The 14,019-nt window shown below is 36.4% G+C and overlaps 1 protein-coding gene across 4 annotated transcripts in view; it reads left to right on the forward strand.

Annotated features, from left to right (window-relative positions):
- Nucleotides 1-14,019, forward strand: part of FNDC3A (fibronectin type III domain containing 3A) — a 111,999-nt gene that overhangs the window by 60,131 nt on the left and 37,849 nt on the right. For all 4 annotated transcript variants that reach the window (XM_057367357.1, XM_057367356.1, XM_057367358.1 and 1 more), the window contains 4 exons: nt 3,810-3,886; nt 8,363-8,600; nt 11,036-11,308; nt 13,184-13,242. In XM_057367357.1, the coding sequence (XP_057223340.1) occupies nt 3,810-3,886; nt 8,363-8,600; nt 11,036-11,308; nt 13,184-13,242 (647 nt within the window). The remainder of the gene's footprint in view (nt 1-3,809; nt 3,887-8,362; nt 8,601-11,035; nt 11,309-13,183; nt 13,243-14,019) is intronic.

Consider the following 14,019-nt stretch of genomic DNA (forward strand, 5'->3'; position numbering starts at 1 on the left):
TCATTCCCACAATGCTTCTTTTCCACTTACTGTGTAATACAACTTGTACCTGAAAGCGTATAGATTTGAGACATCCCTTTACCARCAGTTGCCAGTAAGATGAAGTCAATTCCATTTATGTGAATATGGAAAATTAGCTGTTTGCTTAACATTAATTCCTGATGCTGTTGTTTGCTGGAACTTTATAATGACTCTCACCTCCTGGTAAAACACACTGGTTTTGTCCTGCAGTCTAGTCAATACCTAAAAGCATGAAAATTCTTCTTGCAGTGTGTTTTATCAAAGRAGAGCTGAGATCTTCACATTAGTGCAGAAGAAATACATGTTTTTATAGCATATTAACATTTTATCTTCAGATACAATTTTGCAGGTTGTAATATGGTTCCCCTCAAGAAATCAGTAATCTTGCTGTAAAACCCAATGTTCATTAAAAATTCCTGTGAAGTCTGCCACCTTTTTCTCCCTTGTGTACCATTTTCTTGAATGTCCCTCTAGAAACTTCACTTCACAGCCACTTGGAAATCTAATCAGAAGTAAATTGAAGTCTTGAATATTCAAAATATGTTTTCATTAATTCTCATACTTTAAAGTGCAAAAGATGACATGCAAGTTTCGAAACTACTAATTTGACTCTATTCTAACACTGCAATACGTTTTCTGGTTCATACATTCCCTTTGTGTCTTTGTGACTGCTAGATTATGGTATGTTGAAATGGCCTTGTGGATCAACCCTTGTACTGGATGGGCGATAAGTGCTCTGTGTTGGTTAGAGAGATTAAAGCGCTAAATAAGTAAGCTTTAAAAGATTGTTAAACAATATTCTCTAGATGCTTAAAGCAAAACAAAACGAAAAAGTTGAACAGAGATAATCACAAGTTCTCAAAGAAACCACTTGCTTAAATAGAAAGCACTTGCTCACATGAGTTGGGTCATCCCTCAAGGACACTGTGCTCTGTAAGAAGTAAACGTGTTCTTAGTTTTCCATTTACTTGAAATTTACATAGTTTAAAGTTGTGAGTTCAATGAAAGTGTTGGTATTTTGTACTCGTTATAGAAAAATTGCAGGTAAGCAAGCAAGATAGAAGTTGTGTAAAATCCACCTTCTCATGTAAAAATTAAAACCATTTTTTGTTTCAATGACAACTTACAATAAATATTCTATCATTAGTTTTGACCTTTTTGGATTTGTTGTAATAAGGTAATGCTTTGAAGCAATGTTTGACTTTCTCTTTGCTGTTTTTCACTTCGCTTTCATTTATTTTTATCACTTCATACTCAGGAGAAACTTTTGCTGAAACATTTTTGATTTTCAGATGAGCTAAAACACTGGAAAAATATTCATTTCTCAATTTATAGCTCACTGTAGTCCTTATATTCTTTGCTGTTGCACAGTTCAGTCAATAATTCATTGAAGACTTTGTTCTTAAGAAGTCTCTTCACCCTTTCCCCCTGCTGTAGGTTATCATTTGGTTGATAATAAAGCTGTGATTCTTTTGAGGTAGCATGTTTGCAAACTTCTGTATCTTATTCTGAAGAACTTCCTATAATACGTGTAATCATATTGGATTGCATGCTGCTTTCCTGAGGAGTGTTTTTCATTCCTTTTCCCTGCTCTTGGCATTCAGACAGAGGTACCTTTATTTTTCTGTCAAGTCCATACTTACCAGAAGGAGGTATGCTAATCTCGTATGCTGTGCTTTCCATTTGCAGATCTTAACGAGTTTAAAACTCGTTAAAAAATTAAGGTGGAGCTCTGAATACCCTTTCAGAAGTATTACTGAAACTCCACCAAGTTGGATTGATATTTCTGGTAGCTTCAATATGCTGAATTGGAGATTGGGAGAATGCAGCCTTACAGTGTCTGAATCCCAGCTTTAGGATCTTGTCACAAAACTTGTTCAAATTATATTGTGTTTCAGTATTTCTTTAATTATTAAACCTCAGTGTCTGTTCCCTTGTCTATTAAAACACAGTAATGTAACGACATCCCTCTTGAACCTGTACTAATGTGCTTGCTCTGATAGAAGCCAGTATCAAAAACTGAAGGGGACAGCATAAGGGTAGGGCAGGCACACAGAAGAAACTTCTTCGTTCGTGAAACAAAAGTAATATTTACATTCTTCACAGCTCTTAATGGATTACCTCTCCCAATCTGAGCCTAATCTTTAGTTTCTGTAGTATTCTTAAAGCAAGGAGTTAAACAATTTAGCTGTGCATTTTATGAGAAATCCCCTTATCTGTTTTAAAAATTACCGTAAATCAGTTAACTATCTCTGATTCATGCAAATGAGAAACTACAAGTTATCTATCTTTCCCTTTTTAGGTGGGTTTTTTAATAGGTCTTGTATTGTTTCTCTGCTGCCGCCCTTTTAACCATCTTCTGGTGGAAGAATCCTGCTCTCTTGAATCCTTCCTAATAAACAGGTGGATAGCCACTGTAAACACTGTTTTTGTCTTTTCTAGTCCTGTGTGTTCTTTTTGAAAGGTGGAATCAAACATTGCTCAAGGATTGATTGGAGGTACAGCGTGAATTTATACCACAGCACATGATGTTTTCTGCTTCTCAGTTTTGTTAGTAATGATTTTTTAATGTTCTCTTGCTCTCTGCGAATGCCACTAAACAACACTTGGCTGGTATTTCTTTAGAAATCCATGTAGTAACTGCTATGTATGTTTATTTACATCTGATTTATGGCTTATTGCTGTAAATAAACACTTCTGGTTTTGTCAGGGTGCATCACTTTTCACTTACCAACTGTATCCCTTCTGGGGTTTTATCATCTGATCGTTGTGTACTGTGAGATCTTTTACAGCTCTCTGAAAACATAACAGTTTATCACCTTGCTATTCATTTTCTTTTCTGGAAGCTTTTTTTAATACATTGAACAGGTTCTTTGGGTGCCTGTGGGACTCTTTTTTGGTCATTTCAARCACTTTGAAAGCTGATCATTTATTTCTCTTTGTTTCCTGTTCTCCAATCAGTTATTCATGGAAAGACCTTCCCCCTTTTTAACCATAACTTATTTCTTTAAGAGTCTTGGAGAGACATTGTCAAAAGGTTTTTGAAAATCCAAGTGTGTGATAGCATCCCTGTGCTCTTAGAAGGTATCTGATTTTCCAGGCAATAATTCATCTACAGATGCCACCTTAACACATTAAGGTGTTCTTCTCATTATGTCAAATTTATCTAAGGGTCTGTAAACTCCTTTCTTTATGGTTTACGTAGTACAAGAATCACCATGGTGTCGTGACTTTTCCCATTAGCTGGAGCAGAATTATTACAGCAGCCAATACACTGGCTTTTCCTTGGGACCCTAAGTTWGTGTTCCGTTTGCCGCCTCCCACTGCTGTGGTACTGAGACTACTTTAGTTGACAAGACCATAGTAAAACCCAGCAATTTTCTAAGTAGCTTTCTTTGTAACTCTTAACTGAATACTATCTGGTTTCAGCAGTTTGTTTCAAATATTTTTGTTTGTTTGTTTCTGTTTTATAGTCTTCTCTATTGTCTTTTCATCTTGGGGCGCTTCTTTTGACTTGTCATCTGTTAAGTTTTGATGGGAGCTCTTCTGTGAGCTTGTTGACAGAGATGAAAGAAATATCTGCTTGGGATTTTTTTTTTTTTTGCTTGTTTCTGTTTTTGGACTTCCAGGAACGCCCTTTGCTATAATTTTATCTGTACGGTTCATTGCCTTTGTTTATCCATGTTATCTTGTATGTTTTTCATACAGACTTTGCAGTTCAGTATGTGCTTTCAGCTTTTTCAAGTTACTAAATGGTGATGTACTGTATATTTCTGTAACTCACTTAGGTCCTGCTCAGGTTCCAATGATGTCCCCAAATGGTTCAGTGCCTACTATTTATGTGCCTCCTGGATATGCCCCACAGGTATGTTACTTTGCTTGCTTCTTATCATGCAAATTTTGGAATTGGAATCATAATCACTTATTCAGTAAAATTATTTGTTAAGTTTCAGCACTGTAATCAGGCAAGGAGATAAGAGATGTCCCACAGTACCTCTGAGATGGGAAACTTCACATGCTGTATATATGCCTGTTCAGTTATATATTAACTACGTACGTGACAGGAACAAGCACAGTTCCTTGCTRAGTTCAGAATCCTAAAGTACTAGATGCCTTCTGAATATAAAATGCARTCATGACCCAAATAGCTGCTTATGCAGAACCTGTACTGATTCCTGTGTTTGTGGACATTTTCTCTTGGCAGCAATATAATTTATTCATGTACATGTTTCATGTCTGGGAAGTTCCTTGCAGATAAGGAGAAAAACAGATCACTTGAAAAAGTACAGCAGCCAACATGGAAAAAATGTCAACTGTCCATTGGGACTAAATTATAGAATAGGTTTTTCCACTACTTATCTTAAAATGGGCCTCCCAATTTTTCACTGCTGTGCGATTCCTGATTTAGACGCCTGAAAATTAAATGTGAGCTAGATAACTGGGGATCCTTTAAAGCAGATTAAAAGGATGATTTCTCTTGGTTATTTTTTACTATAGTGTGTACTATAGTGAGATGTGTGGTCTTCTAAATGATGTCACTTTCTTTCCCTCTCCTGTAGAACAAGTTTAGGGCTTAGTAGGTCAGATCTGGAAGTTAGAGCAGATGAATACCACTCACCATGATATAAGTCTCTCTCCAGACATTCTGTTGTTGTGACCAGTCTACCTGTGACTTAGTGTGTGTCCAATGGTGCACACCAACAAGCGCCTACAATGTATAAAATGCAGTCAAAAAGCCCACGGTGTCAGCAGATGTTGGCCAAATTGTCAAAACAGTATTAAAAAATTGTCTTGTAGCAAAAGAAAAGTCTGTTAGGGCATGCAGACTACTACTCTGATTTTATCTTTCTTCCCTTGGCTGATAAGTTGATTCTATGCATCCTTTTTGAGTTCCCAAAGAGGCAGAAGAAAAAATACTTATAAATAATCACTRAAGTCCATATATCTTCAGGTCATAGTAAAAAGTCCCAATTCCTGTTAGATTTCATTTTTAARGAACTGAAAGAAGTTTAGAGCGAAGTGAAAATTGGAATTTTATCGTATTTTTTACTTGTTTTCAGTTGAGCACGTACATATTTAAAAGGCTGTGTAACATACACCAGTATGAATTTTTTTTTTTTTTTTAGTTTATCCTTCCTTTGTGGATAATTTGAATCAAAGATCCTGAAGGGCTGGGCCTTGCTAGTAGGCCCATTCATTAGGCTTTCACTGGAGTTTGTTGGTGCAAGCAGGTGTTGTTTTAGCACCGCATTCTGACCTTTGAACTGAAGGTACCTCAGATCTATATAGCTCAGGGTACAGGTAGAATGAGCTCATCTGCTGTTTTCATCTGAGTAGAAGTACTGTAGTCCAGGAAAACCTGTAGTTTATAAGCCTTCTCAAGTGTTTACTACTGACAAAACATACCAGACTTTGAGGTTTAGGATGGAAGTTCCTGTTACAAGCCAGAAGATTTGATTGTAGTCTTGCGAACATTATTGGGCAAAGTATTCCCAGACTTACTGCAGTCCCAGTAAAATAACTTCCATGGTTTCTTTAAGCATAGTATATTTTTAAATGTCAGCAGCTGCAGCTATGTWTTGAGTTGAATAGGAAAACAGCTAAATGTCCAAAGCTGTCAGCCAGGAAGAACTTCAGCATAACCATCTTCTGTCTCTGCATTTTCGTTTAGTTCTTTTATGCCTCTGCTTGCTTCAGTTCCTGTTTGGCTGTGATACTGCATACTGTCCTCTGTTAGAAGTTACGGATAACCACTGAATAAAAGATTTGTTTTCCTTATATCACATAACTAAAAAGCAATTCATCAGCTGATTTGTTTTTCCTCTCCTCTTCTTTTGAAACTGTAGTTGTAAAACTGAAAGAAAGCGTATATTTATTCATCCTCTCATCAGCAATCTATATTCACTATCTGTAGTGAGTTTTCCAGTGACGTTTGGTTGGTTCACTCAACCAAATAGGCCTATGCTAGAACCAGGTTTGGCTAGCACAGTTGGCATAATAGAGAGCTTGTTTACTTTTTAAACTAAAAATTATATACTTAGCATGATTCTCTGACTGTTTTTTGGAGCATTTTTATCTGTTTAGTTGTCGGCTGGAGGCCAACCTACCATTGAGCAGATGTTTGATTTGGAAACATAGTTACAGATTTGTTAAATATAAGGTCCTCGCTATTATTAATTGTGTGACTGTTTCTGAATTACTTTGCCTATTAGCAGACCCAAGGAAACAAGTTATAAACTAACTAGCTTGCTTGTTTTATTTCATAGCAGCTGCTTCCTACATAATCTGGGTCTACTCATATAATAATAATAAATTGCAGAATTTTGGGGGTTTTGTAACCAAAAGGGACTTAAATAATTAAAACTACATTTCAGTGTTTAGAGAATTTCATTGGACAGCAAAAGGTCTTGTTGTATTTACTGCTAATATATTCTGCCTTTAGGATACCACATAGCTATGGTTACTCAGATTTGAATAGAGTCTTTAATTACTCTTTCCCAATAAGGGTCAATTTCTGTTTACTGAAAATAACCCATTTTTTAAAGTCATATGGTATGCATGTTTTCTAAAGCTGTGTTCACTTAAGTAACATTAATTTCCAACTGTCTATTTATGTAAGTGGGATGAGCTCCATTGTGTGCACACTTCTGTGTCTTCTGAATGTTGTTGCATATGCATATTCTATCATACCAGAAGCATGCAGCTCTATCTACAGCACTATTTCAGCACATTTGTGAAGTTTTGAAGCAATTTCCTGTACCAACCTCACTTGCATTGGTTCAGCTGGCAGGATAATTTTATGCTGTTCAAATTAGATTGCTGGCAGAGAAAACAAATGCAGAAGCTCTGTTCCAGATGTACCAGATGCACACCAACCCCTAATGGAGACATGGTAAAACCAATGATCCTCCAAGCAGCATTCTGTCATGGACTTGATGGAATCATTCACTTTGGAGCACAGAGCTAAATCTAGCCAAGGATGATCCCGTTAACCTTAARCAGTGAAAAAGCAGCTTGGCACTAAGTGTTTTGATCTATTGATCTTTTCCTGTTGCACCAGGATGTTTATTGGTGTATGTGTACATGTCCCCAACTCATTTCAAATGTCAGTGAAAACTTAATGTCATAGGGTTGCTTTGTCCCCTGCTATCGAATGTAGTCATGATATTCCATTCTTTTTCTCCCCCTTTTCTGGATAAATGTTTCATCTGAAACCTTACATTGCAGTTTCTGTTGTGACTTCGTTCTACAGCATTTTACTAGGAAATGAAAAACCATTTATTTGTTGGCATCCCACTAAAGTTACTGACACCACAATACACACAATTCAAATTATGCTAAGATCATCTCTAGGTATCACAAACAGTCATGTATTTCTGTAAAAAATTTACAAACATTTAGAAAAGGTAATGATGTGAGGTGCTTCAGGGGCAGACCTTTGTTTCTGRTCTAGTTGATGACCCATCCTTGTTTACTGACGATCATTTTCTGCTTCAGGGCTTTGTTCAATTTGTGCTCTTGTGCCTGCTCTGCACCAGAGCTCCACGTGCTGCACAGCCCAGATGTGCTACAGGTCTCATGCTCAGCACACCTCAGTATCTCACGGATTCTCACTGTGGGATTGCATATGCTACTGCCATTGCATGGTACTTCCGGCAGCATTGCTAGCAGCTGCACGCAAAGGCTGGTCCTGTCACATCTCCCATTTGCTAATTTTTCACAAGTTCCTACACTATACAGTCTGCCAGAGGCTGCCACAAAGGCTCCTATTTTCTGAGTAGTGTGTGGCTTCCTTCAGGGTTCAAGACTTCTTAATAGGTAGAGGGGTAGGGGGAAGAGAAGGAAAAAAAAATTACCTACTTGACTTGTGAAGGCGTTTTGAGAGGGCTGACTGCCATCCTGGTAGTTTGTTTGCTAACAGCTTCATGCAGATGTGGCTGCTGCAGGAGCAGTATRGCAAGTGCCTCCTGGGTTAGCTTTGGTGGGCTGAGATGGGGACAGAGCGAAAACCAGACACTTCTTGCCTTTTCTCTCACTATTGAGGTCTGTCAGTTCACTAGTTCATTTTTAGGGAGCAATCTAATTGTAATGCTGTAGAATAAATCCTAGAGCAGTGTAGCATACAAGCGATGTGATTTGAGGGTGAGAAATTAATGGCATTGAGAAATTAATGGCATTGCTGCAGTTATAGCCCTTTAATTGTTCTTCTTTTTTTCTTGCTATTTCATGTTTTCCTTTCGTCAAATTTAAGGGGTTACTATTCTTGACTTTAAGTATCTATATATAAACATACTTTTCAGACTGTCATTTTTCTTTTGGTGCATGGTGTCTCACTGTACAGGTTATTGAGGATAACGGTGTTCGAAGGGTTGTGGTGGTTCCCCAGGCTCCAGAATTTCATCCTGGTGGTCACACAGTGATACACAGGCCTCCACATCCCCCACTGCCCGGCTTCCTTCCTCTTCCAGCCATGATACCCCCTCCACCCCGTCACATATACTCACCTGTGACTGGAGCTGGTGACATGGCAACGCAGTACATTCCACAGTATCACACTTCACAAGTCTATGGGGATGTGGGTAAGTAGCTCATTGAATATTGCAAGTTTTGTCAAAGGGAATAATATTCTGCTCATTTTCAGCATCTGTTACACTGTTGTGTGGGCTTTGTCAAGCAAGACTAAGAGCTTGAATGGGAGTCATACACGAAAAATTTTATGTGGATATCAGCCTTGATTTGGCTGAAGCTTATTATTCCAGAGGTTCTTTTAATTTATTTTGCTTGTCTATTCAGTGATCCACTAAACATAGAGATTACTTCTGACATGTATCAGTTACAGATTTTCCCAGGAAAGCAGTGAGAAAGTGTTTGTAGTGATTCAGCATTTAAATCCATACCTGAGTATTGTTCTGAGATCCCATGTCTTGCAAGCATTCTGTTTGAAGCATAAAATAGGAATTATTCATATTGATTAAGGGAAAAAGTGGACCATTTTTCATAAAAACATATACATTTAATTGAATGTCCCTTCGAAGTTGAATTGGAGTAATGAGGTGCCACTAACCTAAACTTAATAAAGTAGTTGAAGCCAGCTTTGGTAGTGCTGTTGACATTTATTATGCCTTTAATATGGTTTAGTGGCAAAAGTGTATGTGTGTTCTAACTCAGGGGCTGGGTTGTTAGATTAATATTTACATTTCTTGCTTTTCTTTAGATAAGGCAGGTATCAACCTTGAAAGATTTTCAGAGAGCAATTCTAAGTTGCTGTTTTTAGAAAAAGCTAAAAGCTGTGGAGAGGGAGGCTAAAGACCACTTTTCAACATTCTGTGACACTACTAAGATAATCTAAAAATGGCCTTTATATATTTGCTGAGCTTAAATAGTCAGGATGTACAAAATGGGCAGATAAAAATATACCAATGTCTAAATCTTTCTGGAATTCTTAGTGTTTCTGTATTCTTGTGCTGTACTTTATTTCTTACTGCACTATTTTGATAACATGACATTAGTAGATGMTTTTTGGCTGCTTATTTGTAGTTTTGTTAATTTTCTGATTTCCTGTAGATGGCAGTTGTTTGCTTTTAGTTTGCTGAGTTCAGAAACTGGAGTATGATAATTAAATGCATAAAAGAGAAATTATGCTTCTTAATGGAATATTTTTTTAGATTTCTGCTGCCAGGTTATATCACTTTAAATATGAAATCAGYGATAATTTGCTAAATTGCTAATGTAAAAAAAAATTGATTGTGGGATTCTTGGTTTCCTTAATTTTCAATATATATATATAAAATGCCTTTGTGTTTAGGAAATTAAGTGATTAATACTGTAATTTGGTTTTTATTTGCTACAGATTTTGTATTACAGATCTCTGGCTATAGCTTTCAAAAGTCAAAACTCACAGTTAGGCTCCAATATGAAAAAAAATCGAAATTTAAGGGAAAAAACCACCTGAATAAAAAAAAAACCAGATGCTCATAGAGCATGACAGTTCCCTGGCTGGAACACTGAACTCTCTAAAGGTAGTGAAAATCACATTTCTAGATAGACACAGCTTATCTAGAAGTCCTCTGTCAAACTTTCTGGGAATTAAGCTGACCTAACTTTAAAAAAAAAACAAAAAACAAAGGAACAAAAAAAAAAMMMACCAATTTCAGTACTTCCTATTACATAAGGAATAACAAATAATGTATTCTTTGGAGTGGCTGATCAAACTGAAAATGAGCAAATCTTATGCTGATTTTGAAGGATTTTTTTTTAAGCTTTCAGCATTTTTCATAGGCAGGACTGAGTAAAGACTTGGTATRTAAAATCTTGAGTTATTAAAGTGTTTCTAAGCATAAAGGTGAAATTAATACAAACATTGGAATTGTACAGAAAAGTTTGCCAATTTGTGGTTTAATTCTGTCATTCGTCTGGTACTGACTTTTTTTCAAGGCCACTTCTGACTTAGACATGAGACTTCAGTGCTATTGCAGCAATGCCTTGGGTTACTGTGTRCAGGTATAATATACTTACAAGGCCTAGCCATACTGTATTCAGTATCTTAGTGTCTTTCCATTGCCCCATACATCATAGGTTCTATGTTTCTATGCTTTTATGGATACTGTTCCCTGTTGGTTCCTGCTGAAGCATCATTAAAGTATTAGAGCTCTAGTTGCATTCCAAAACTTAAGCTAATGGATTTTTTTATTTGACATAGATCAAATCTCCTTCAGTGTAATAAAGTATAGACTTTATCCCRTACCTCACAGCTCAAGGAAGATTATAAAAACATATCAAGAACATTTTTTAAGTGGAGAAAAGATGGGGAAAGAAAAGATTACACTTTCTTCCCTAATGTGTTGTTAAAGTCCATTTAGTATGTATTGGTTTACCTGCTGGACACTTCAGTTTTCAGATGGTTGTTAAGATACAATTTTACACACAGRTGCACATTTTACTCACATCACATTTTTAGGTAGATTTTTAATTAGATTCTGTTCTTAATGATTTTTTTTTCCTTTCATTCATTTAGATGCTCTGCCTGCTCATGGGAGATCCAACTTTAGAGATGAAAGGTCTAGTAAAACATATGAAAGGTTGCAAAAAAAGTTAAAAGATCGACATGGAACTCAGAAGGATAAGTTAAACAGTCCTCCACCATCTCCTCAGAAATGTCCTTCTCCTACAAGTGAACCTAATGGACTTACAAAAGGACAAGATGCAGCTGGTATAAGCACAGGTTCTACCAAATGCAAGTCTTGGGGTAAAGGAAAAAGCAATTCTCAGACAGACACAGAAGTAGAAGGTAAGTGTTATCAAAAATAYTACATATACACACACATTAATATATGACGCAAGTCCAGCATCATATATTAATGTGATAATATACAAGTCCAGCATATATAGTATTATGAGTCATACTTCTTGACACTTTTTAAAGAAAAATCACTACTTTGTTCAGAGTGCTTGCGTTTTAAGGAMTCACTGAATATTGATGGCCTGCTTGATACTGTAGAAAACACAGAAAGAATAGAGTGTCTGAATCAGGAAACATACATTCTACTTGATACAGAAGAATATTTTGTAAAAGAGATACTGCTGTTGCATAAAATTGACCTTATCCTATCCACTCATTGTTGAAAAGGCCCTTGTGGAAAAAAGCTGGTCCTCACATTAGTCCCTGTGAGTTCATGTTTTCTAAGGCACTACCACAGGGAGTATGCTTATTATTAATATCTTTATTTTACTGGAAAGCTGGTGATCTCATAGATGGACTGAATTCACTCAGTCATGGAGTCATTGTCAAATCTGATGATGTGTCATGCAAGTTTGAGGTCACTTGCATAGTCCTTCAGATTTTGAACACATCAAAGACTAATCATCAGCCAAGAGCAGTGTTTTCAGAATAAGGAACTGTAACTGCTGGTACTAAGGGAAATACACCATGATTTTTCTCAATTCTCTGAAGTTTGCTTTGAGATAATAATTTTGTGCCAATCTGTGTTAGATTGATGTAAACCAAAAGAAATGTGAAGAAAGTACATCTAACTAAAATGAGGAAATCTCAACCTATAAGAGCTGTTTAAAAACATGCGTAGATGATACCCTGTGAAAGCTTAGTACCAAGGGTCACATTTGAGATGCAACCTGAAGTCAAAAGTTGGGAACTACTAAAAACTTGAATACTTGTCAGTATAGATCCAGTGGCATCTTGCTTTGGATTCAGCTTACTTTCTKTTAGTTGGTGTTTATTTGTGAGCTGGCTTTAATAAGGCACAAGTGATAAAATGTACTGTTGTTTACACATGTTACAAAAATTACAATGATGTTTCCATAGAAGTATTTTAAATGAAAAATGGGAAAGTCCACTTCTCAAAAATTATTTCATGAGATGTTGGGGAAAATTACATACTGAGACTTAGACTTGTCAAACAAAAGTCAGTAACTTAGAGTTGTCATAGAAGTCAGAAAAGCATTTGATTTGTTTCAACAGCATAAACCACCTTAGAAACAAAGTTGTAAATAGATTTAATCTGTGTTTTTTAAAGAATTTTGTCCATTTATTTTATGTTTAGTTTAAGGCAGATTAAATTAATTAAATGTGCCTGGCCACACCTTCAAAACTGAGTAGGCTATTCATTTACACTATTGAAATAATAAAATGGAAATATTGTGTGAGAAAAGCAGATAAAACACCTTCTGTCATCTAGAAATCCTTTGTAAAGCTCAGCTATACCTTCACCTGACACAAAACACCTTCCCTTGCTTTTGAGGGAGGCYAGCCGTGTTACCAATAGGCTTCCAGCTGATGTGCAATAACATATTTAAACTGCTTCAACTTGACTGTATCTACATCCAAAGAGAAGTCTGTGCAAAATATCCAAGATCTGAAGTTCTCCAGAGCAGCAGTTGGTTTAAAGCTATATATTAATAAATCATAACCAGGCTTTCTGTATCACACAAAGCACAGAAGGGCTTTAGAAATAGTTTTACATTAGCAAGTTCTTCGGAAACTATTTTGGTTTTATGTTGCCCTAGATGAATGCAAGTCAGCAAGATGTTCTACTTTATAAATGCTTTCTTCTGTGTGCAATTGTTTAATTTTAAGAGCTATTTCACTGTAAATTCACTGCACAATATTCATGGGTACTTCTTTTCTGCTTTGATTTTATTTTTTAAGAAAAGGATGAAGAAACAAAAGCACTGGAAACACTTCTTTCTAATATAGCCAAGCCAGTGGTAAGTGACAAAAGTTTTCCATAAAATCAGAATATATCTGTTGCTGTTTTACACAGCTACACCTCCTTTTCTCTCCCAAGTTTAAAGGGTCTTTAACTTTCCATACTAAAGCAAATTCGAGTAACTTCCAGTCAGTGTACTGTAAACAACCCAAGTAGTTTTTGGTATATTAACATTTATGAAACTACAGCTGTCTTGATACTTATTATGCAGAATTTTTCTTGGCTGCTCTGTGAATCTCAGTATTAACAGAATTATTAAAAAATCATATATAGAAAGATTGTAATATTGCCAGTAGCATAGTGATGCTGCTTAATGGAATAGGATACTTAACATAGTATTTTACTGCAGARTCTGTTCTCAGTTTCCTGTAACTTTGTTTGGTCTTAACTGTTCTGGAAACAATTCCACATGCCACATATTTCTAGGCATGAGAGATACCTGGCAAGATTTTTGAAACATCATAAAAAATGAGGTTTTGTAGGACTTCATTTGCAAAGTAGAGGAAAAAAATACTATTTATTTCTCTTTAAGAGTCTCTGACACCTCCAGACACCTGCTTAAATAATGGAGTTGGACCCCACGACCTCAGAGGTCCCTTCCAACTTCAACCGTTCTGTGACTCCATGGTTCTCCAAAGGTTCAGCAGGGATTGTATAGAGGAAGAACACTTGGTATCCTGCTGTGTCCAAGCATCAGAATGGATTGACATGTCTTGAGTGCCCCGTTGTCTTTGGTGGCTAAGCAGCATGGAGGTGGAATCTGTCTGAAACTGGG

This window comes from Malurus melanocephalus, unplaced genomic scaffold (genome assembly GCF_030028575.1).
Source record: "Malurus melanocephalus ecotype Western Australia unplaced genomic scaffold, MMel_1.1 scaffold_78, whole genome shotgun sequence".
Lineage (NCBI taxonomy): Eukaryota > Metazoa > Chordata > Aves > Passeriformes > Maluridae > Malurus > Malurus melanocephalus.